The 23,262-nt window shown below is 41.4% G+C and overlaps 1 protein-coding gene across 1 annotated transcript in view; it reads right to left on the minus strand.

Moving 5' to 3' along the window:
• The window catches only part of Dnah9 (dynein axonemal heavy chain 9), a 340,627-nt gene that overhangs the window by 246,044 nt on the left and 71,321 nt on the right, over window positions 1-23,262 (minus strand). Inside the window, exons 18-23 of the mRNA XM_026390513.2 lie at window positions 18,769-18,991; window positions 17,383-17,549; window positions 8,551-9,421; window positions 6,059-6,189; window positions 5,249-5,375; window positions 701-853 (exon numbers count right to left, since the gene is read on the minus strand). Coding sequence (XP_026246298.2) covers window positions 701-853; window positions 5,249-5,375; window positions 6,059-6,189; window positions 8,551-9,421; window positions 17,383-17,549; window positions 18,769-18,991 — 1,672 coding nt within the window. The remainder of the gene's footprint in view (window positions 1-700; window positions 854-5,248; window positions 5,376-6,058; window positions 6,190-8,550; window positions 9,422-17,382; window positions 17,550-18,768; window positions 18,992-23,262) is intronic.

The following is a 23,262-nucleotide window of genomic DNA, read 5'->3' on the forward strand; positions in this document are numbered from 1 at the left end:
AATTTTATAAAAGACCCCACTCCCAGCAGGGGTTATTCTGCACTAGATTAGAACCCTCAGGAGCAATGCTGTGCTGGATCAAATAGGATAATGAAAAAGGCAGGATTTATAACTTTAGTGGTGTTGATGGGTGGGAAAGAGGTTTAGGAGAGAATAGACTTGGACTTTATGTGCCTCAAATTGTACGTGGAAGATTTGGAGGTGCAGTAGGAGTACCTGAACAGGGTGGTAGCTGGCTCTCCTAGGGCTGTGAGGGAAAGTGACTCTGAGGTGTGTTTGTGCAGAGAGGGAACATCTCAGGAAAGTGGGTGATTTCAAAGGACACTTTGTCCAGGGGAAGGTGTCAGGGTTCCAGAGTCCCCTATGGGCTGCTACAGGGTCACCATGCTAACACCTCCTGGTGCAGCTAATCATCCTTAAATCCTTTTCTGGTTGACTCACAGAATTGTTTATGTGCATTTTATTCCTCTCACCACAGGTCTTTGGTTAAGAAAACAATATGAATGCTGTCATGTGTCCTTCCCAAAGAGAGGACAGCCGGGCACTAGAGGCTGCTCCAATGTCAGTTCAAGCTGGCTGTCCCAGGGCACAGACAGAAGCTCTTGGACAAGGCCAGCTTCCCCAGAGTCGATGCTAAACCATATTTGAATGCTGATGCAGGAGAAAGGCATCAGGAGGGGAAAGAACTATATCTCATTACCTGCCCACTGCAGTCACAGGGCTCACTGAAGGCCACATACTCTTCTTCTTTGCTGTACATGCCAAGACTTGTCTTGGTTGGATTCTCACTGGCATCTAGCTGGAATTGCATCTTGGCCATGTTGTCAAAAAGTTTGGAAAGGTGACGCTGAACCTATGAAAGGAAGCCATGCCAAAATATTGGAGAATGTGTCCAGAAGCAGCTTATTAAAGTTTTCCAGAAGCCAGCCATGTGGCAACCCTTATAAAAAACAGAACGGTAAACACCAAGCATTTAGAAGGATATTTGTGGGAAAGATGGAGAAAGGAAGATGGGAATTAAATGAACTGGATAGAAGTGGCCAAAGGAACATAAAACCATTGGGAACCGTGCACTAGCTACAAACTGATGGAACCGCATGGTTTGATTGATTCCTACTTGATCTACTAAAGGTAGGACCAGTTTAGAGAGCATACGGTGTTTGATTTGTTAGCTTTCATCCTAGGGAGACACAATCATGAAACTGGGGATGAGCAGGGGAATAGTCTGGCAGAAGAGAGCAAATCTGTAGGGTTAAGAGCAGGGGTGACCTTGAAAGAAGCTGTACCATTGTTGGAATCTCTTTAGTTCAGCAAACAAAAACCAGGAGGGTGCAAAGCAAGAGAAAGCATGTTCACACCAAGCAGAAAGCCTGGCCCTGTGGCATCTCATGGTAGAAAAGTCCTTCACAGTAATGCCCAGGGCAGTGTGAGGGGAGGGAGGATGAACACAGCCACACTGTGGTGCTCAAGCCAAAAGATGGCAGGTTGAAGGAAAAAAAAAATAAAATAAACAGAAAAGCTGCCCTTTGGAAGAGCTTCTTGAACAGATACAAAGGACCCTCAGTCTGCTGGTTTGTGGAATTACGATGCTAAATTTACAACATCCAACTCTCCAGCCTATGAGATGAGAGGGAAAAAAATCTAAGAGTATCTGGGTGAATTGTGAAGGTACCAGAAGAAGATGCACCCACACTTATTTGGGATGGACACCTTGATAGGCTGGGCCTTTATTTATCCAAGAACAAAAATAAGGGACTTTAAAAAAGCCATCCTCATGGGACTTAGGAAAGTATCATGAGACAGAAAAGAAGGAGAAAACAAGAATCGAGAAATTATATAAAAGAACATGTATTTTTTTTTAAAGTTTTACTAAGCGAAGCAAATAATTTTGAAACGAATATCGGTTTGTTTTCCTTTCAGTTCAATGAAATCAGTATGAACTCTATAAAATACAAGGTGAAAGATGAGTTGGTTGAGAAATAAAGTAAAAAAAAAATCTATCAGCAGCACAGCTCGGTTTATAAGAGTGTGGATAATACCAAGGGGCTAGATTGGCACAAGAAGACCAGGGTGGTAGACAAACTTGAGAAAGGGTTGAAGAATAAATGCCAAGGAAGAGGACTGGGGTGAGAGCATGACTAAAGAGAAGGCAATGTCTCCAGCACAAAGAAAATAGAATCTGTGATGGAAATTTGATGAACCCGAGGCAAAGACAGTCAGATAATTGAATAGAAATAGGAATTTAAAACCCAGTAGAAGAAAACATTTTTCAAGATAACAAAGGCTCTAGCTTTTAGACAGGGGAAAATCCTCATCAAGTGAAGGGGGGAGTTCAAAACATAAAATAAATACCTAAGCAAATACTAATTTTAAATTTTTATTTTGAGTTTTGATTTCCATCGGGATCCAGGGAGAAAGAAATTAGATTGACTCAAAAGGTTTAAAAAAAAAAAAAAGAAAAGCAGGCAGGCCTCAGGGGACTGCTCTGTAATAGCGAATCGCACAGCAATGTCTGTAAGGATTGAGGGGAAATTACCATGACCCATGACCTCTAAATCTAATTCTTCCATCACTGACGTAGGAAACACAAAGACTCACAGATGTAGGAGGAGTGGAGAATTATTCTACTGTGCTTCAACTCTTAGGGTACGAGGGGGAGCTACTCAAAAATTTACTGAAACCAGTGAGAAATAAATCAAAATATTTCAAAAATGAGTACCTTGTGTACTACAGACATACAAAGGGTGGCAGTGATCTGATCCCTTCTATACACAGAATTAGTGAAAATATAGTTACAAAACTGAAGGCTGATACGATTGGTATTTCAATTCCTTCATGTCTATGCTACTTTAGAAACATTTCAATCTGTAGGAAATAATAAAAAGAAAAGAAAAGCCACTGCTATAGGAAATACTCTCTCCTTAGAACTTGCTTCTTAGTAACAAAACCACATGCATGGGTACTCTTCTGCCAGACTATCCCCTGATCATCCCCTGTCTCTGTTGGAGAAGCTCTCATGTACTGATAATGGTGATGCAAAAGGGTAAAATTCCCTATGGAGGGAAATTGGCCATATCTAAAAAAAACTATATATGCATTCACCTTTTGAGTCAGCATTCACACTTCTAGACATTCACTTGGAAAATAGATCTCCAACAATACAAAGTACATGATTATTCAGTGATACCCCATTTGTAATTGTAGAATAGTATAAATGACCTGTGGCCAAACTATGATATATTGGTTCATGGAATAGGATGCCAATGGAAAAAGGTAAAATAAGAGTGATATCTCTCAATTGATATGGAATGATTTCCAGGATATACAAGTGAATGGAAAAAAAACCCAAGTCCAAACAGGCATACAGTCTAGCATGCTGACCTCCTGTGTAAAAAAAAAAAAAAATAGGGAGATAAGGAAATGTACAGGAATGATTATAAATAGGCATCTGCTTATTTTTGCAAAGATAAACATAGAGAAGATAAGCAAGAAATGAATGAAACTTGCCATCTCCAGGGAGTGGAGGGGAGATAGAGATGAGGTGGGAGAATAGAGAAAGGAGGAACACTTCTCTGAGAACACAAAGCTTTTGGTAATGGTTTGGTTCTTAGAGTCAAATCAATATTCTAAAGGTTCAAAAAGTAAAATCAATCAAGAGAAAATAAACTAAAACTGAGAGTAGAAATAAACATACATACATATACTTCAAATGGATAACAAAACTACATGAAAGTGGGAAAGAACTCGTCCAACTAATTCCTGAACACAGAATTTTGGCTCTATATCCTCATTCTAAAGAAAATTAAAAAAAAAAAAAAAACCAACTACAGTCTCTCCTCAGGTTGAGAAGGGAGTATGCAGTAGGGACAGCTCATTTCCTCATATTCATCCTTTTGAGATGCAGACTGTATGGTTGACAGCAATAATTCTCAAAATGTGGTCCACAGTCCCACAGCCCCACTGGGGAAATTCTTAGAAATGTAAATTCTTTGACCCATCCAGATGTACCAAATCAGAAATTTGGGGACTAAGACCTGAGATCTGTACTTAAGAGACCTTCCGGGTGGTTTTGATGTATTTTCAAGATTGAGAACCGTTGTTTAGAGCTTCCAATACCTATAGTGTTTCAATTAGCCACCTTAATCCTCCAAATACCTTATAACACAGCAAGCTTCTCCTATTTCATATTTCTGTGAAGAAGTGATATGCCCAAGACTATGACTAATGATGGCTGGAATCAGAGACTAGAACCTAAAATTCAGGACTTATTGATGCATGCTTTTTTCTACTAAACCACCTCAACTTTCAATTAATAAACCTTCCAAACTTATCTCCCCATAGAAATTACAGCTATCGCTCTTCTTAATATATGTTTCTATTCTTAATTGATATATAACAATTGTATGTCTTTGTGGGGTACGGAGTGATAGTCACATGTCATGATCAGATCAGAATAATTGGTACATCCATCACCTTGAACACTTATCATTTCTTTGTGTTGAGAACATTCAAATTCCTCTCCGCAAGCTATTTAAGAATATTCAATAATTTCTTTGTCAATCATAGTTATCCTACAGTGCTACAGAACATTAGAAGTTTTTCTTCATATTCACACACCTATACCTATTAACCATCCTCTCTCCACTCCTTCCCAATATCTTTCCCAGGTTCTGGCAACCTCTGGCTTATTCTCTACTTCTTTGAGATCAACTTTGGCTTCTGAATGTGAAAACGTGGTATTTGTCCTTCTGTGCTTAATTTCTTTCTTTTTTTTATTGGTTCTTTTTAGAGTTTTATACATGACAATAGAGTCCAGTTTGATATAATTATACAATCATGGAACATATCTTTTTCTAATTACTTATTTCACTTAACATAATGTCCTCTGGTTCCTTCCACATTACGAGCAAAGAACAGAATTTCATTCTTTTTTTTATACAGTTGTCACTGTTGATTGCTATTTACTGGATCTCTCTTCAGAATTAGATTTGAGGCTTTTTTTTTTTTTTTTTGCATTCTCAATGCATCCTCAGTTCTACTTTAGGGAATAGCTGCTAAAGGCCAGGAGGACATCCTGGGCTGCGATAACTAATGATGGGAATGAAGATGGCACTGAGGTTAGTGAACCATCGCTGGTGGCAACAAGGGCCTGAAATGAAGGTCTCTTCACTGCCAGAGAGGATGCAGCTACTCAGTCCTTCTGGACCTTTTTTTTCCTCCCCTTTTTGCAAGTGCCCCCTCAGCTTACCTGTTGTGGATCTGTGCCATTAGAAAGGATGTCTAGCAGATCAGAAGAGGAGAGAAAATAAAACCGAGGAAAGGCAAGCCTCTTGGTATCTAGGTACTCTGCCAGGGCCTTCTCACATAGGCACAATCTGAGGGCACAGAACACAGGATCTGCTCGTTAAGTGTGCCTAGACCCAAAGGTGCACACACATTACCCAAATGCAATCACAGTTGGCCATCCGTATCCACAGGTTCTGCACCCGAGGACTCCATCAACCAACTGTGGGTGGAAAATATTCAGAAATGCATCTGTACTAAACATGGACAGACTTTTTCTTGACATTATTCCATTGACAACACAGTATAACTATTCACATAGCATTTACATTGTATTAGATATTATAAGTAATCTGGAGATAATTTAAAGTATATAAGAGGATGTGTGGTGATCATACACAATACCATGCTGTTTTTACATGAGGAACTTGAGTATATGCAGATTTTTGCATATTTGCAGGGTGTCCTAATTATCTGCAGGGGATTCAGTGGATGCTGAGGGATGGCTGCATATGCAATATTTCAGATATATACAGAAGTTAGCAATAGAAATGCTTAGGAATGATTGCAAACGCACATAGTCGCACATTCACATTGGTAGCAACACCCCTAATAACAGCCCATATTACCCAAACAATACAGGAAAAGCAAGAGGCACTCACAGACACTCATTCACACACTCAGGCAATTAAATAAAGTAAAGGCCTCAGAGATAGAAGAGGAAAGGGAAATACTGCCTCTTTCATGATGAAAGGGGCAGCAATTGGACCATCACCTGCTCTGAATATCCTCCAGTTTTTCATAAAGACCCGATTTGTTGGTGGCTTCCACAACATTTGGAGTTTTCTGAGCATCATAAGCTAGCTCCTTAAAGTCAAGGTCGATGCCTTCAAATCTTTTAGAATCCTACAAATAAAAAAAAAAATGTGAAAAAAAATTTAGCAAACTGTTCCCTTCAACTCCAGGAAGCTCTCCACATATCAGAAGCAGAAATCTGTTCCATCCTATATAGCAATTGGACTCCAAGGAGGAAATATGTTACCTTGAAACAGAAGTTCTCAGACATCTCAGTCATGAAACCCCTTGATTTAAAAAAAAAAATTGTTGAAGAGTCCAAATGGCCTTTGTTTATGTACCAAACATGTCTATCAGTATTTTATGTCTTATAGAATATTTTTAAAAAAACATTACAGTATTTATTAAAAAACAACAAACTCATTATGATAGCAAAAAATAACATTTTTTAATCTAAAACAATTATATTTTCCAAAACAAAAAATAACTTAGAGAAAAAGTGGTATCCTTTCACTTTTCTTTTTTCATTAAAATTTAGTGACTGATTTAATAGAAGTTAGTAGGATCCTCACATCTGCTTCTGCACTGTTTCGTGATACTACAGCCTCCATAGCTCCATTGTACATTCATAGAAGAATGAGAGTAACAAAGGCAAATGATGTTTCAGTGTGATCTCTAAGATGGTTTTCTTTTCGAGCATCCCTTCGAAAGGTGTCAGGGACTCCTCACCCCCACCTCAGGCATAAAATACATGATTCCTAAGATGAGTGGATCTAATGTGTTTTCTAGGCTCATGAAAATATTTATATAGCCAAAGTAAAACTTTAATTAGATGCCATCATCTATCTCCCTCTGCAAATACATACAACCTTGCAATGTTGGTGTGATGATTGAGAGACTATTATATGCAAAGCATTTCAGCCCAGCATCTGGCACTTAGCAGGAGTGTGTGGTTTTATTATTATGAAACAATAATCATAAAGGTATGTGCTGTGTGCATTGCTTTAATGAACTCTCTGAAGTAGGCACCAGAATTTTTCCTAATTTACAGATGAGGAAACCAAAACACTAAGAGGTTAAGTAATTTTCCCAAGGTCCCACAGCTGAAGGTGAGAGAGTTAGGACTGAAGCCCAAACCTGCCATTCTTGCCCCCCCTGTGATCCACATCATCTCCCAGGAAGGCTTAAAAACTAGAGGCTAGGTAAATTATGCTCCCTTAATAAGATGTTCTGCTCATATTAAAAATGAAACTGCATCAAGGTTATAGTATTGAAAATATCTAGTAGGGATGTTTGAATGAAAAGAGCTGAACAGGAAATTGTAATTACACTGAGGGCAATTATGTGAAAATAGGTATATACGTGCACAGAAGTTGGAAGATATTCACAATGAAAGAAAATAGTTACCAGTGGGGGTGAGAGATTATGACTGATTTTATTGTGCTTTGAAATCCCTTCCGTTATAGTGTTAATACAAAGAAAATAAATGTATTTTCACGCTTTGTACACAACCTTGTGGCACTGTTTAGATACTAAGTCCTTTAATATTTTTAATGAAAAGTTCTCAAACATCTCCTACCAAAGTCTCCACCTATGTTCTTGTCTGCTTCTAATTAAGCCTGCTCCTCTTCCATCGCTGACATTTGAGATAAATAAAATCTGGCTTATTCAATAAGGCTTAATTACAACTGCTATGACAGAATGTCCTGTTAATTTTCACTGCACGTGTACAACCCCTAATCTACATTATTACACTAACTGTGCTTTTGTACCATGAGATGGAAAACTGCAATGTTCTGATGGGTTGTGCTTTAATTTCTCAACAAGACCCGGACAACCAGTGACATTTTAGAATCACACTAATTTGTAAGCAAAGAACTCAAGGTGCTGAAGATGTTTGGAAAAAAAAGAATTGGAGTCCATTGAGGGAGGGGTTAGTGAGCAGCACATTCATTAGGGCTAATTAGAAGGGGCAAACACAAGAAGAACACGTATTTTAGGGAAATCCATTGTTGAGTATTTAGCTGACAGCTGGCATTGAGTGTGTTGGCACAGACCAGGGGTTTACAGAATGGCTCACTGCTGAGAAAGGAATGTGAATTTGTCTGGAAACTCATTTTTGGTTAGTACCTGCATTTTAATGATCTACGGAGCAGCCCATGTTTGGAGCTCACTCCAAACAATATTTGCTAATATTTTCCACCTCCTTTCTTGTGTGCATTTAAAAGGAGAGAGGAAAAAAATAGAAAGATAAAACCAATTCTTCTTTCTTTTTTTTACGCATCTAAAGACAAACTGATTAGTGTGCAGTGCACTTCATCTCCTCTCTTATCCTCTGCTTGATTTTTGGTGGTGGATGTGGTAAGGTTATGGGAAGAGCCCTCCAAAGCAAGGAGGCAGTAAAAGAAAGAATCCAGATAGTGTAGGACCTGGGCCAGAGAATAGACAGAGTGGGATTTCCTTAGCGGATACCTGGGGCAGCTGAGCCCGGATATCATCCGATCCAATGAATATACTTTCCAGGTGAGACCATGTGCGCTGCACCTCAAACCAGGTAGAGATGACGGCATCGGCTGTGGACAGCTTCTTCTGCCAGCTAGATACTTCCTCCAGGAAGAAAGCAACATACTTGGACATCATCAGGTTCTGAAGTTGGACTTGATTGTCCTCCAGAACCTCAATGAGGTCTTCATCAGACTGCAACAAGGGGACATTGGTCCGTGGGTGGGGCTCATACTGGAATTCCATGCCAGCCCAGGTGGTCTGCAGCTCCTTTAAGATCTTCTCCATACCCATCTCCTTGACGGCCTTGTCCACGATGCCCCGGACCTCATCCTCAAAGTGGTGCAGCTGGAGCTGCAGGAGGTGTGCAAGGGTGGTGTCCTTGTCCATGGTGAAGGTCATGCCCGTGGCCTGCACCAGCTGCCTCCAGTGCCGCTCCCGGATGGCTGGATTCTGCAGCTCTGCCACGGCCCTTAGGGAGGTCAGGGTGTTCAACACGGTGCTTTCTAGCCCTGTAAATGCATCCCAGGCCCTTACCTCCTTGTCAAGGTTACGAATGTGCCGGGTGAACTTTTTGCACTCCAAGTCCATGGTTTCCACGTTGATATCCTTCCACGCAGTGGTCTCCCAGGCATGGATGCTGGAGGTCACCATCCCAATAGTGTCCCAGAGCTCCTTCAGCTGGCAGGCTTCCTTCCTGCATTGGCGCAGTTGCTTGTATTCGGGAACATTGACCTCAAACAAGCTGGCGGACTCGGAAATGGAGGCCATGGTGGATTCCATCTGCTGGATCTTGATATGCCAGGCATCCAGCATTGGATGCGGCTGGATGCTATCAAACCTACAAAACACAATGTGTTCCCTTGGTAAGTACAACACACAGGGTTGGACTCCTAGAATCTCCAAGGTGACACCAGATGACATCTTTAAATGCTTGGTATTCTAGGGAAGAGCAGTGACTTTCACCAAACCTTCTAGCCTTGGAAAGAAAAGACTTTCAGGCAAGGTTGGGGTGTGGGAGTATTCAAGGGGAACACCAGGCTTCAATCCTGTCTTCACATCTGAAGAGGTAACAAAAATATTGCCTAGTCGGGTGTAAGCTAAAGCTGGCCTTGAACTTGTGATCCTCTGTCCTTTATTTAGCTTCTGCAAGACTGCTTGACCTAAAACAGCATGGTCATGTTCCCGCAGAAGCTGGAAAGCCACAGCCCCTTCCAGAGAACTAGTGGTGGCCAGTCTTTAAGTGAGAGAGCTGACACTTAGAAGTCCAAGCCTAAACTGCTCCACCTAGGGCCATGGCTCTCAGTCTTGGCTAAAAGGATCTTCTAGGCACTTTAAAAGAACCTTATGCCCAGGCTTTTCCCTAGACCACTTAAATAAGAATCAATGGAATTGGATCCAGGATCTAGTATGTTTTCCAACTCCCCTGGTGATTCCAATATGCCAGGTAGATTGCATCAGCATTAGATGACAGTGAGCCAACTTGGAGAACCACTGTTAGAAGTCATGAAGGCTGAGTTCAAAGTCCTCCCTGGAGCCCTAAATAGTTACAGTACCATTTGGTGGTACTGAGGATTGAACCCAAGGACGTTCTATCACTGAACCTTATGCCCAGCCCTTCCTTCCTTCCTTCCTTCCTTCCTTCCTTCCTTCCTTCCTTTCTTTCTTTTTTTTGAGACATGGTCTCACAAAGTTGCTAAAGCTAGCCTTGAACTTGTGATCCTCCTGAGTCGCTGGGATTACAGGTGTGCACCAGCAAGTAAGGTATTTCTTAGGATATGGAGGGGAGGTAGAAAGGAAGAGAATGACACACAAGTTCTTTTTTTTTTTTTTTTTTTTGAACTGCCCCTTCTTTCAGTAGCTTTTAGAAATATGTGACTTTGGAAATGGAAAGTCATCCTGATTAAAGTCATTAAGTCATCTACCTGAACTGCTTGCCACTTATGCCAGGTTACCAGGTGACACAGTGACAGTTATGCATATCATTAAATGAGTGTCAGATTAACTTGGATGTGTGTTATGTTTGATTCCCACTCATTCATCTAAATCCTTTTGGCTCATAGACTGCAGTTGTAGATCTACATCATAATAGAGTGAGACCGAACATCACTTCTCTGTCAGTGATATTCCTCAACTCCCAAGTATTTCAAAGCAGAACACAAGCCTGGAGTTTTCAGAGTTGAAGAGCACCTTCTGTCTACGTAGATGAGAAGCTTTATCCCCTGTGAGGAGCAGCAGATGAAGGACTAGCTGGAAAGAAGAGAAACATCTTCATGGCAAGTGACCCACCAACCAGGATCACCAAACGAGAGGATTATTTTGTGCATTCCTTTTCAGAGACTAATTGTTGGTCTGTGTAGGTTCCACTTTTTATCTTGACTAGAGGGAACTTGGAATGTGAAATCAGCCTCTCGGTGTTAGGACAAGATCTACAAAATTCAGACAAACTCAAGAAGCCTGTTTAATTTATTAATGGACTCTGATCCAGAATAACGTATTAGATATGATCTATTAGAGTATTTGCTTGGTACACAGAAGATAATAAATGCTTGCTAACAATTCCTTCCATATCATGTACGAACATCCTTAAATCAATGTTGGTTCCTTAAATATTTGTAAGAGGTAAGTATTTGTCATACCTATTTCAAACTTCATTCACCTCTTGGCATAATTTTTGTTTATTCTTTAAATTTGTAGATAGTCATCTTCCATAGTTCAATGTGCATTAAAAGGTTATTTGGCCTAAGCTTTGAAAGGAACTTCTAGACATGAGGACACATAGTTAGTCCTCTTATCATTTCAAAACTTTAGGGCAAATTGTCAGAATATTCATATACTTGATTCATGTGTCTAATAAATCTGAAGCAGTTCTCGAAACCTGGGGGGAAATGATACAGCTTAAGAACAAGAAATTGGTAGGAAAGAAAAGGGTGTGCTGAGTCTTTGAAACTGAAATAATAATGCAAAGAGTATTTGAATCCCAAAGAGAAATGGCTGAGAAGTCTGCATGAATAAAACTATAATTAAGAGGAATGGAAATATGGTGCTCCTGTGCATGATCTTGAAAGAGTGATTGATGTGGGCTGCACCCAAACGTGAGCTTAGGGAGAGAGAGAGAATAAGTGACTTCAGTTGATTTTTTTGGGGAAGCTAGTTGTTGATCAATGTCAATGTCAGTACCATATCTGTACAGAGGAGGAAGTTAGGCACACCTCTGCATAATCCCCAACAGGTACATAAATCGCAGCCTGTCACCATCCCAATGGTGTCCCAGAAGTTGTGATCCTCAGTCCTTTGCATTCTGTTCCTTCCCATCTCAGTGGACAGTGGAGCAGTACCATCTTGTACCTACTTGTCCATACTGAAAGACATGGACTCCTCTTCTCCCTCATTGCCACCCATCCTCAATCCGTTCTGCTGATTCTCTCTCAATTCCACTTCTCTCTCTCCATTATCTCTTCCACTACTTCAATTCAGGCCTTGCCAATTCTCATCTGGAATGTTGTAGCCTCCTTTCCATTAAGTACCTGGTCTTGAGTCTGTCTTGCTGTGGCTTGTCCATACCCACACACAGTAGGATTTATTTTATGGGTGGGTCCCTGACTTACGATGGTTTGACTTTGAGTTTTTTCATCTTAGCATGGTGAAAACATGATATTCATTCAATAGAACCTGTACTTTAAATTGTGAATTTTGATTTTCTCCAGGATGACACTCTCTCATGAAGCTAGACAGCCTCTTTGAGTCTCAGGTGCCAGTCAACTCCATGATTGTGAGGGGAAAGAGCAGAGACTCTACAGCGAGCCATGTTGCTGGGTGAGGTGCATTAAATATGTACTCAATGTGAACTATCTGGACACAATTCCATTGGTTGTCCAGCTGTTTCTGGAAGTTTTCAGCCTCTCTGCCTTGGTATATATTATTCTCTTTTCTAGAATACCCTCACTTGACTCTTCTTCTTTTTTTTTTTTTTTATCCCAAACTGCTCTTACATACTTGCCATTGGCTCAAATGCATTTTCTTCCAGAGAGTACGAGCTGCCTCAGTTAAGATGGTAGCCAGTACATGAATTTTATTACTCATTATTGAAAGTGTTCATGAGGCAGTAAATCTTGGAGGTCAGAGAATGCATTTATCTCAAACTCCCAACACCTATGCCACTTTTTGCTAAGTCCACTGTTGAGATCACAGCTTTTTCTACTCTACAGAAGCCTAATTGTGTGAATGAGTCAGAATAACTGAAAGAACAGGGTCAACCTGAACAAATATCATGGCTTAGGATATGGATATGTTCTTGAGAGATTGAAAGACTCTTACTGCTCTTTTCTCCAGCTTTTGAAGAGACAATAGACACTGTACCAATGGAACCAAAGCCCTTCTTTCCTCACAGCTGTCTGCTGTGAGGTTATTTGGAAGGCCTCCTTTTCTCTAGTGGTCACAGATAGAGGACAGCTGCCAGTGGGAGGGTATCTTCAAGAAGATACTAGCTCTTCACAGACTCTGGTTGCCAGCTGAAAAACACTAATGGTCTCCATTCACCTGGAGCTCACAGACAAAGAAATCCCTGTGTTACCTTGGTCTTGGTATAAGAGGATTGTACATCATGGAGCCATTCTTTAAGGTCAGAAAGACTGTGCTCAAGGTCAGAAAGACCAAAGTGAAGCGGGGAAACTGCCAGAAGCATGCAGCATTCCTTCTATTTATGAAGGAGAATTAATCACCAATTTCAAGAGTTGTAGAAAGTCCTTGCATCTGGGTGTGGTAGTTTAGCAAATTACTGTGAAGTGTGAAAACTCAGCTTGGCATATGCTGGTATAATTTAAAGTTAAGAACTCAAGGAGAAAGTGAAATTTGACTTGGACTTGAAGAAGAGGGAATCTCCACCCAAGCAACCTGTCAGATGGCAAGGGCCTAAGAAGATACTTATTTTCCTTTTCCTTCTCCAGGACAAGGACATCAGAAGCTGGGCTAACCTGTGTGTCCTAACCTGAAACTTCCACTTACAGAGAGACGCGCCAGTCTGCAGTTTAGAAATTCATAAATGTTCTAAAATGGAAGGAACCCTTACACACCCAGTATCCAACTGTTCTAAAAACTCTCACGCACCAAAGAAAGAAGCAAAATACACGAGTTGACACCATTTAAGATTCCCCTTAGCAATAAATCCATGATTCTGCTCCAGTCCTAATGGTTTTCTTGACAAGAAGAAAAATACATCAAAATTGCAGTAACGTTTGGTTTCCCACACTGCTGTGAGCAGTTCTTTTCAAAGCATTCTCTTCTAAAGATTCATCTGCATGTCAAATTAACAGATGTGAATTTGGAAAACCCAGCTAAGAGTAGCAATATCCTAACAGCCAGCAGATACGAGTGCAAAGAAGAAAAACAAATGCAGCTATTAAATAAGAATAAAATAAAAACCCAACAGCTGATCAATACACACCTGATCTAACAATAAATGGGGGGATACCACGTTCATAACAGACACAGCAGTGTAGGGATTCTGACCGTGGAAATATACAGGGAAGCATTCCTCTGGTAAGCAAACTCCCAGGGGGTAATAGGCACCCTGTTTCCCATGCTTAGGATGCTCTGCAGTTTCTCCTAGGAACCAGTAAGATAACTAATTACATGTGCAAGATCTAGCTGCTGTGGCAACACCCTGCATGAGGAGGCTCTATGCTAGCGTCTTATCCGCCTTGACCTTGATCTCAGGCACATCGCTCCTGGGAATAAAGGAACTTGCTTGCAAAATAACTACAATGTTTCACCAAGCCCTGGTGCTCCTGGACCTGCCCACCTAAGGGTAACTTCAGACAATGGGCTTTCTTGAGAGCTGCACAAAGCTCCTAACATTGGGTATTGTAACTGCAAAATATAACTGGAGAATAAGCAACCTTATTGATACAATAAACAATAATGTAGTTATGCCACTTGCAAAATGTAACTTCGGAATAAGCAACCTTATTTGATACAATAAACAATAATGTAGTCATGCCACTAATGACCTAATGTAACCTATTGGTATAAATAAATCTGACAGCTTGGAGGAGCAGCCATCTTTCCTGCCTCTGCACCTTAAATCTGTGTCTCTTTTTATTCTCATTATACAACAGCCCACCAGTGCGGGTTTCTTTTGTGCTGTCTCAGAAGTCTCTCTGGGAAGATATTTTTGCAAACATTTGTGGAATTTGTGGGAATGTTTTTGAAAGGGCAGTTGAGGCAAAAAAAAAAACATAGTGTTTATGACTGCTGCCATTGAGGAGATTGTGGATAACACCAGTTAGCTCAGGAGCCCACTTTCCCTCACCAGCACTGACTCTTCACAGTGTTCCACCTTGAAAATTCAATTGCATGCCCAGAGGACAGCCAAAAGAATAAGGCTCGGACTCTGAAAGAATAATCCTCAAGTGAGTTCTACAAAATGTTTTGAGCAATAGCTGTTTCTTGGGAACAAGGTCTTGGTTCCTAAGGCAATGATTCCAGGACATAGAATCATTTCATTTTGAGTTTTATTCCCTGGCATGATTGTTTAAAGGAAAATAGTTGCTGTCCTTTATAGAGTAGTGGTTCTCAACCTTGGCTGCACATGGAATCACCTGGGGAGCTTCACAAAACACTGACACACAGGTTTCACCCAGAGAGTCTGTAGGATAATCTGGACATTGGTTGTTTTAAAAGCTCCCCAAGTGATTCTTGTGTGCAGCCTAAGATGGCAGCACAATTGCTTTCAAGTTGTGTGTTTAATATATTTATATTTTATGGGTAGTTCTGTCTGTCCCTGACTCTTAATGGTCTTCTCTTGTTCTTTACGGCACCAAGAATAAAGCTTTGAAGGTGGCAGCTGCTTGGTGAACGTCAGGTGAATGAATGATGAGAATGAGCTCTTACTGAGGGCGGTGGGGAGAAGGGTGTGAGGAGAAACTGGTCAATGGGTACAAAATCACAGCCACCTGGAGGGATAAGGTCTAGTGCTTCATCACACAGAGGGGTGGCTGTAGTCATGAGTACTATGTGACATAATTCAAAACAGCCGGAAGAGAGGAGTCTGAGTTTTCTCATCACCAAGAAATGATAAATGCTTGAGATGACGCATAGCCTCAGTGTCCCGAGTTGAGCATTTAGCAAAGTATGAATGTATCAACACATCACACGGGACCCTATTAAAGATATGCAGTTGTTATCTGTGAATTAAAAATAAATTGACAGAAAGAATAGGCCTTAGCTGGGTGTGATGCACACCTGTAATCCCAGCAGCTCGGGAGGCTGAGGCAGGAGAATCGCAAGTTCAAAGCCAGCCTCAGCAATGGCCAGGTCTAAGCATGTTAGTGAGACCCTGTTTCTAAAAAAAAAAAAAAAAAAAATAGGGCTAGAGATGTGGCTCAGTGGTTGAGTTCCCCTGAGTTCAATCCCTGGTACCAAAAAAAAAAAAAAAAAAAAAAAAAAAGAGAATAGTCCTTTGCTAAGTTTTCCCAGAACAGAGAGACTTTCCTAGACACTTTGAGTCAGAACAGAACCAGCACGCCACCAGAGTTGGTCACCATGTAGTCAGGCACAATGTTTAATGCTTACAGAAGTTCTCTCTTTCATCCTAATCATAGGTAGATACTATGATTATCTGCATTGTACTGAAGGAAACTGAAACCCAGAAGTATTAAGTAACTTGCCATAATATAGGAATAAGCAGTAGTTTGGAAATTAGGCCCCAGAAAGGCAGAAGCTTCAGTCATTATGCTACATTCCCCCAAAATAAAGTTGTAATATTTTTTGTTGTTTAGTTTGTTGATTTGTTATCTTTTAACTTTCGTTTTCTTTTCTTTTCTTTTTTTTTTTTTTTTTGGTGGGGAGGGCTGGGTATTGAACCTGGGGCATTCTACCACTGAGCTACTTCCCCAGCCCTTTTTATTTTTTTAATTTTGAGATAGGGTCTCACTAAGTTGCTGAGGATGTCCTCAAACATATAATCCTGCACGGCTTGCTTTACTATTTCGGTGGATAAGTAATATTTGAAAATGAAAAGGTTCTTCATTCCTTATATGGGGTATTTCCAAATCTGTCTACTCAGCAAGAAACTCAGTTCTGGGACAGAAAACAGATCATAGAGCTGGAATGAAGGGAGGAAAGCTACTCCAGCTAGCATATAGGTAGACAAAGGACCCTTCAGAACCACTTGTCCTCCTGGATGGTGCCCATGATACCGAGCTGTGCACTGAGAGCCCTGATAGACTTCTCCACCAGGCAGGGAAGGTGCTGGGAAAGGGACCCAGGTATGTGTGCCGGGTGTGCACATGTGAATGGTCTTCCATCCAGTGGTTGCTGTGTTTGTGTAAAAACTTACAAGTAGAGAGGGGTCCAATATTACAATCACAGAGAAAACTTCCCAAAGAAAATCCTCACCTGAATCTTTCCCTTAGGCTACCAAGATGCCTTTCAACATAATTGAATATTTTTAGTCTGCCTTTTTTTTTCCAACCCCAAGAACAGAAGTCTATAAGAACTTAGAGTGCTAAAGGTTTAGTGAAATCCTGAAATCACTTTACCACAGGTGATACCCTTGCAAATGGAGACATAGAAGTTCTAGATTATTTTTAAAAGAAAAAAACCATCCATGTAACCTTTGATCATGCAGGTCACAATAGGACTCTGCCCACATTAGCACCACATCTTCACCAAAGGGCCTCCGTGGAAGGAAATTCCATTGACAAGTTTTCATCTGCGGAAAAGTGGCAGTAAGACCACCAGTGACTCAAAGACTACAGTGTCCACAGGAGAGAGGGCAGCAGGGGCAACGGTGGTCCATACCGGAAGGGGGCTTCCTTGTGGAATTGCTCCCAGAATTGCTGTTGTTCCAGGTCGAAGGCTGTGCACCTCTGGCGGAGGAGGGTCACTTCGTTCGCCTGCAGGGGGGCCACCTGCTGCCTCACAGTAACGGCCATCTTCTTTATGTTGCTCCATTTCTCAGGCAGCTCCTGCAAAGCAGACCTCAGAGTGGTCAGAACCACAGAGCTCCCTCCTCCTGCAGGCCTGAAGCTGGACTTCGCCCTGCTGTGCTCATCTCTGCTCTGGGATCCTACGTGATGTGGTGAATTCATTCATCCTTCTCCACGTGCCTGATTTACCCTGCTGTGGCCTACTCTGTCCACTATGGCCTCCTCCTGACTCCCTCTCACTTTCAGCCTCCAACCTTGCAACTTTTGCTCTTTTCTTTATTCTGCCTCTCTGATTTTCTTTTATGCCCCACATTTCCTCAGAGACCATCTTAAAAATCACTCAGACCTGCTTGTTTCCTCCAAATCAGAAAGTTGGCTTATCTCTAATTCTGGGGGAAAAATTATCTTCTTTTATATTAATTCTCTTACATATCCCCAGCATCACATTTTTCTGCAATTACGGAGTTTCTAGAGTGTGCTAGACATGACATTGTGCTACACATGATAATTCCTTGAGCAATCATCGGACCCCATTTTTTAATTACTTCACCCTGCTTTGCCCCACTCTCAATCCTAATTCTTCTCTTCTTATTGGTGCATTGTAATTATGCTTAATTATGGGGTTCATTGTGATAGAGGCACACATGCATGGTGCATATTTGACCTGCTTCATCTTCTATACCCTTTCCTTTCCCTCCCTTCTTCTCCTCAGGTTTCCTTCCTATAGTCTGTGGGTGTCTCTTCTATTTCTATGAGGTTCCTTTTGTCCTCACTAGCTGCCCCATGTGAGACAGAATGTGTAAATCTTGATTTTCTCAGTCTGGCTAATCTCACTAAGCAAACATAATTTCCTTCTTCTTTATAACTGAATAAAAATCCAGTGCACGTGTACACACACACACACACACACACACACATACACATATATATTACATTTTCTTTATTCATTCATCTGTTGATAGACATCCATGTTGGTTCCCTAACTAGGCTATTGTGAGTTGTGCTGCCATAAACATGGGTATGCCTGTATCACCTTAGAACACTGACTTCAATTCTTTGGGATAAATACCAAGGAGGAGTGTAGCTGGGTAATACGGTGGTTCCATTCTTAGTCTTTTGAGCAACCTGCAGGTTGATCTCCATGGTGGCTGTACTAACGCACATTCCCGCCAAGAGTGCATAAGTGTTGCTTCCCAGCATTCATTATTTCTATTCTAAACTTCTATTTCCTTTATGAAGAACACACGAACACACTGACCTCCAGTTGCTCAAACACGGCTTCCGGCAACTCTTGGTCATAGGTCTTCAGCAACTCGATGGTTTGCTTGAGGGGCTCAAACATCTCATCGGTGCTGCTCTGTCGTTCTTTAAGAGCCATAAGGTGTCCCATGATCTCAACCAATCCTTGGAAATCTCCTTTCTCCACTTTCTTGAGCAAGCCAATCTCGCTACTTTTTATAAATACTTCAAGGTCAGCCAGGCTGGTGACACAAACAAAACAGGAGAAACTGAGAAACTGAGGTGACTCCCTTTTTGAATAAAACCAACCTCTACCTCAGAGCAAGGCCTGTCCAAAGGGGGAGGGGGATGACCCAGCATTCCTAGGCACAGAGCCACCTTGCTGAGTCATTTGTCTGTAAAGAACAGGAAAGGCCTGAAGAGCCAGATACCCCTAATGACAGTAACCAGATAGCCTTGACTCAGCGATGCAAGACCAAAGAACGCTTGAGACCTAGTTTCGGACCATAGCAACCACCAATCAGAGTGAGACAGGGAAAATACCTGAAATGCCAGATGACCCCCCAGTAGTTTATGGTGGTTGATAACTTGTTGGGAAACCATGTAGTTTAGTATGTACACCCCTCGTGGCTTAAACCAATCAGTTCAAAAGAATCCCCCTCTTGTACTAACCAATCACCCCTACCCAACTTGTTCCCGCCAGTGAATGTGCTAATCAATGTTAAAAATTGTTATTTGATTTTTCCAGGGTGTGAAATAATTTGCTGTGTGATGTTATGATGCATAAGTTAGGCCCCCCCCCCAAAAAAAAAAAAAACCTATGAATCCTCACTGAACTAAGGGCTGGGACTCACTCCTCGGGACTTCTGTGTCGGAAACGCTTGTGAGTCCAGGCTCAAGCTTGCAATAAAGACTCTTGTGTGATTGCATCGGATTAGGCTCCTGGAGGTCTATTAGGGTCCCATGAATCTGGCATTACAAAGCCAATCTCCTTCCACTCTTAGAAAGGAATATTTACTTTATTTCCTGTTATGGTTTGGATGTGAGGTGCCCCCTAGAAGCTCATATGTGATACAATGCAAGAAGGTTTAGAGGAGAAATGATTGGGTGATGAGAACCAATCAGTGAATTAATCCACCGAGGGGATTAACTGAGTGGTGACAGAAGGTAGGTAGGGTGTGGCTGGAGGAAGTGGGCATTGGAGGCATGCCTTTGGGGTACACATTTTGTATCTAGCAAGTGGAGTTTTTCTCTGCTTCCTGATCATCACGTGAGCAGCTTCCGTCCGCCCTATTCTTCCACCATGATGTTCTGCCTCCCCTTGAGCCCTGAGGAATGCATCCAGCTGTCTATGGACTGAGACCTCTGATACCTTGAGTCCCCAATAAGCTTTTTCTCTTCTAAAATTGTTCTTGTCATATATTTTAGTCATAACAGAGAAAAAGCTGGCTGAAACACTTCCCCAACAATAATAGCTATTGTTACAGACAGCTTACCATGGGCCAGGCACTGGCTGGGTAGACCTGTGCCCTGAGATGAATATGGTGTTTTTCACCGGTGGGAAAACTATGAAAGACCAAGGCTGAGACTTGTGCCATTAGAAGGAGCCTCAGAAGACATGGCATCTGAATGTGCTGTGTAGCCTCAGGCGGGATCCTGAACCAGTAAAAGGTTATTAATGGAACAACTTGTGCAATAAGGTCTAGAAGTGAGTCACATCAGTATTAACTTCCTGGGTTTTGTCATTTTACTATTGCTAGATCAGATGTTAAACAGGAACTCTTTGTATTATTTTTGTATTTTTTTTTTTGGCTAAGTCTGAAATTATTTTAATATGGTCAGTCCAGTCCAAAAATAAGACAATTTTTAAAAAATGTAAATGCTCTAGCCTCTGAAGTCACACACATTTACGTTTGGTTTTGACACTTATTAGATAATGGGACCATGGCCAAGTCATTTAACAACTCTGAGCCTCAGTTTCTTTACAAAGATGATTGGACGAATAATTTCATTCTCTCTAGGGATTGTGAGAGTTAAATGAGGTTCATTCTGTAACTCAACAAATATTCACTGAGCATGTATTGTGAGGTTTAGTTACTTCCAGATCTCGAGGTAGAAGGATAAATAAGATGAAGTCTCTGCTTGTAGGAAGCTTATTTTTAGTGAGAAAAGTAATAGGAGACAAATAAATAGAATAAATTGCGTATTTTCAAATAGTAATGAGTGCTAATGAAAAACATCAGAATAAAGGAATGAAAACTCATGATAGGACTGTTTGTTATGGGATGGTAGCAAAGACCTTGCTACGAGGTGATATTGAGGTAGAAAAATAATTGATGTAAAGGAGTGAGCCAAAAAAAAAAAAAAAAAAAGTACATGGGAGAAGAGAACTCCAGACAGAGAGAATGGCATGATCAAAGGAACTGCGGCTGGGTTAACTTTGGTTTGTTTGGGGGAAAGGGCAAGAGTAATGGTGGCAGAAGCCTAAAGGTCACAGGAAGAGGCCAAAGAAAAAGATTCGGAGGACTAATGAGGGGTCAGATAACATAGGGCCTTATTGGCTATAATTCCAGATTTTATTCTAAGTAGAAGAATTCTGAGTGGGAGCATGACTGATCTAATTTACATTATGAGAAGATCTGTAGCTGAAGGACATCAGATTTTAGCTGCAGGTTGTGTTGCTGGTGATGGCGGCAATGTTGGCGGGAAGACAAGAATGCAAGCCAGGAGGGTAGTTGGAGACTATTAGGGTTGTCCTGGTGATGAGGTTGCCTTTGACCTGGATGGTGGAGGTGAGATGAGGTCAGATTCAAGATAATTTTGTACATGGAGCCAATAGGGCTCAGGGAGGGATTGGATGGGAGGTGTAAGGAATTGAGAAAAATAAACATGACCCCCAGGCCATGTGGTAAAGGGTGACATCATTTACAGACATGAGGAAGTAATGGGAGAGGCTAGTTATTTTGTGTGGGGGGGGGTGGGGAAGGAAGAAGAATATGTCTTGAATATTTTACATCTGTGATCGCTAGCAGACACTAGACACCAAGGCAGATATTGATTAGGAAGTTAGGTGTAAGTCTGGAGTTCCAGAGAGATGGAACTTCAAAACAGAAACTTGGCAGTTATCAGCACATATGCTTTTAGCTTCATCCATTGATTTATTCATTGTTGTAGTGCTGGGGATGGAACCTAGGGCCTTCGCACATGCTTGGCAAGTGCTCCACCACTGAGCTACACCCTCAGCCCCATGGAGGTTTTTCAAGCACCATGCTTGTAGATAAAGAAGAAAGCCCAGGACTGAGGCTACCATAATTTTAGCATTTTGAGGATTTGGAGATGAAATGAGCCCAGAAAAGGAGATGAAGAAGGTATAGTCAACCAGGTACAGGGGCGCATGCCTAGAATCCTAACTACTCAGGAGGCCGAGGCAGGAGGATTGCAAGTTCAAGGCCAGTCTCAGCAACTTAGTGAGATTCTGACTCAAATTTAAACACTTTTAAAAAAAAAGGCCCAGCTAATGAGATGCAAGGAAAAGAAGGAAAGAGAGGAATCCAGAAGGCCACATGAAGATCCTGTTAGGGAAAGTGGGAGGATTAACTGTGCCAAACATAGCTGAAGAGTCAAAGTAAATGAAAACATGATGACCACTGGGCTCGGCCACATGAAAAGCACTGGTCATTTTGACAAGAAAGGTTTCCGTGGGGGCATAATGGGAAAGGGTGCATGGACACTAGTCAGAGGATGACAGGCTTCCATCTCTAGTTGAATGGAGTTCATGAAAATATGAATAATCCTCTCGACAAAATAACTGAAATACTTAGGTGAAGACTTCAAACTGGATTTAGGATGCATCTCTAAAGTGGCATGAAGTGAAGGAATCTCTGGAGGCTGAAAATAAGAACACTTGGAGGTAGGCAGGCTCCACAGTCGCTTTTACATAAGTTTCAACCAAACCTTGGAAATCTTAAGCTTATATTTTGGTTGCTTTATGGGCTGAAGAGCAGGTGACTTGGCCTAGAATTCACTCAGTGTGAGGAAACCAATAGGAGGGGACATAAGAGGTTGGCAAACTTGCCAAGGCCTCCACACTGGGTAGACATAGCAGGTTTCAGTCCAAGTGGTCCAGGCTTGGTAGAGTCCCTTGAGGATTGCCAAGAGCAAATGCAAATCCTTACTGGAGGATAACAACTAGGACCAGTCCTCAAAGGACTCCCCACAGGGAAAATTCCAAAGAATATTATTTTCTTGAAAAATAATCACAAACCAGATGTGGGGGCACATGCCTATAATCCCAGTGATTCAGGAGGCTGAGGCAGGAGGATAGCAAGTTTGAGGCCAGCTGGGCAATTTAGTGAGACCATGTTTCAAAATAAAAAAAACAAAAAAGAACTGGGGATCAGTCCAGTGGTAAAGCATCACTAGCTTTAATCCCTAGGGCCAAACCGAACCAAACCATAAGATGCACAAGGAAAGAAGTTACCATGAGTAGGAGTTGAATGGACAAATAGTAAAA

This window comes from Urocitellus parryii, chromosome 7 (assembly GCF_045843805.1).
Source record: "Urocitellus parryii isolate mUroPar1 chromosome 7, mUroPar1.hap1, whole genome shotgun sequence".
Lineage (NCBI taxonomy): Eukaryota > Metazoa > Chordata > Mammalia > Rodentia > Sciuridae > Urocitellus > Urocitellus parryii.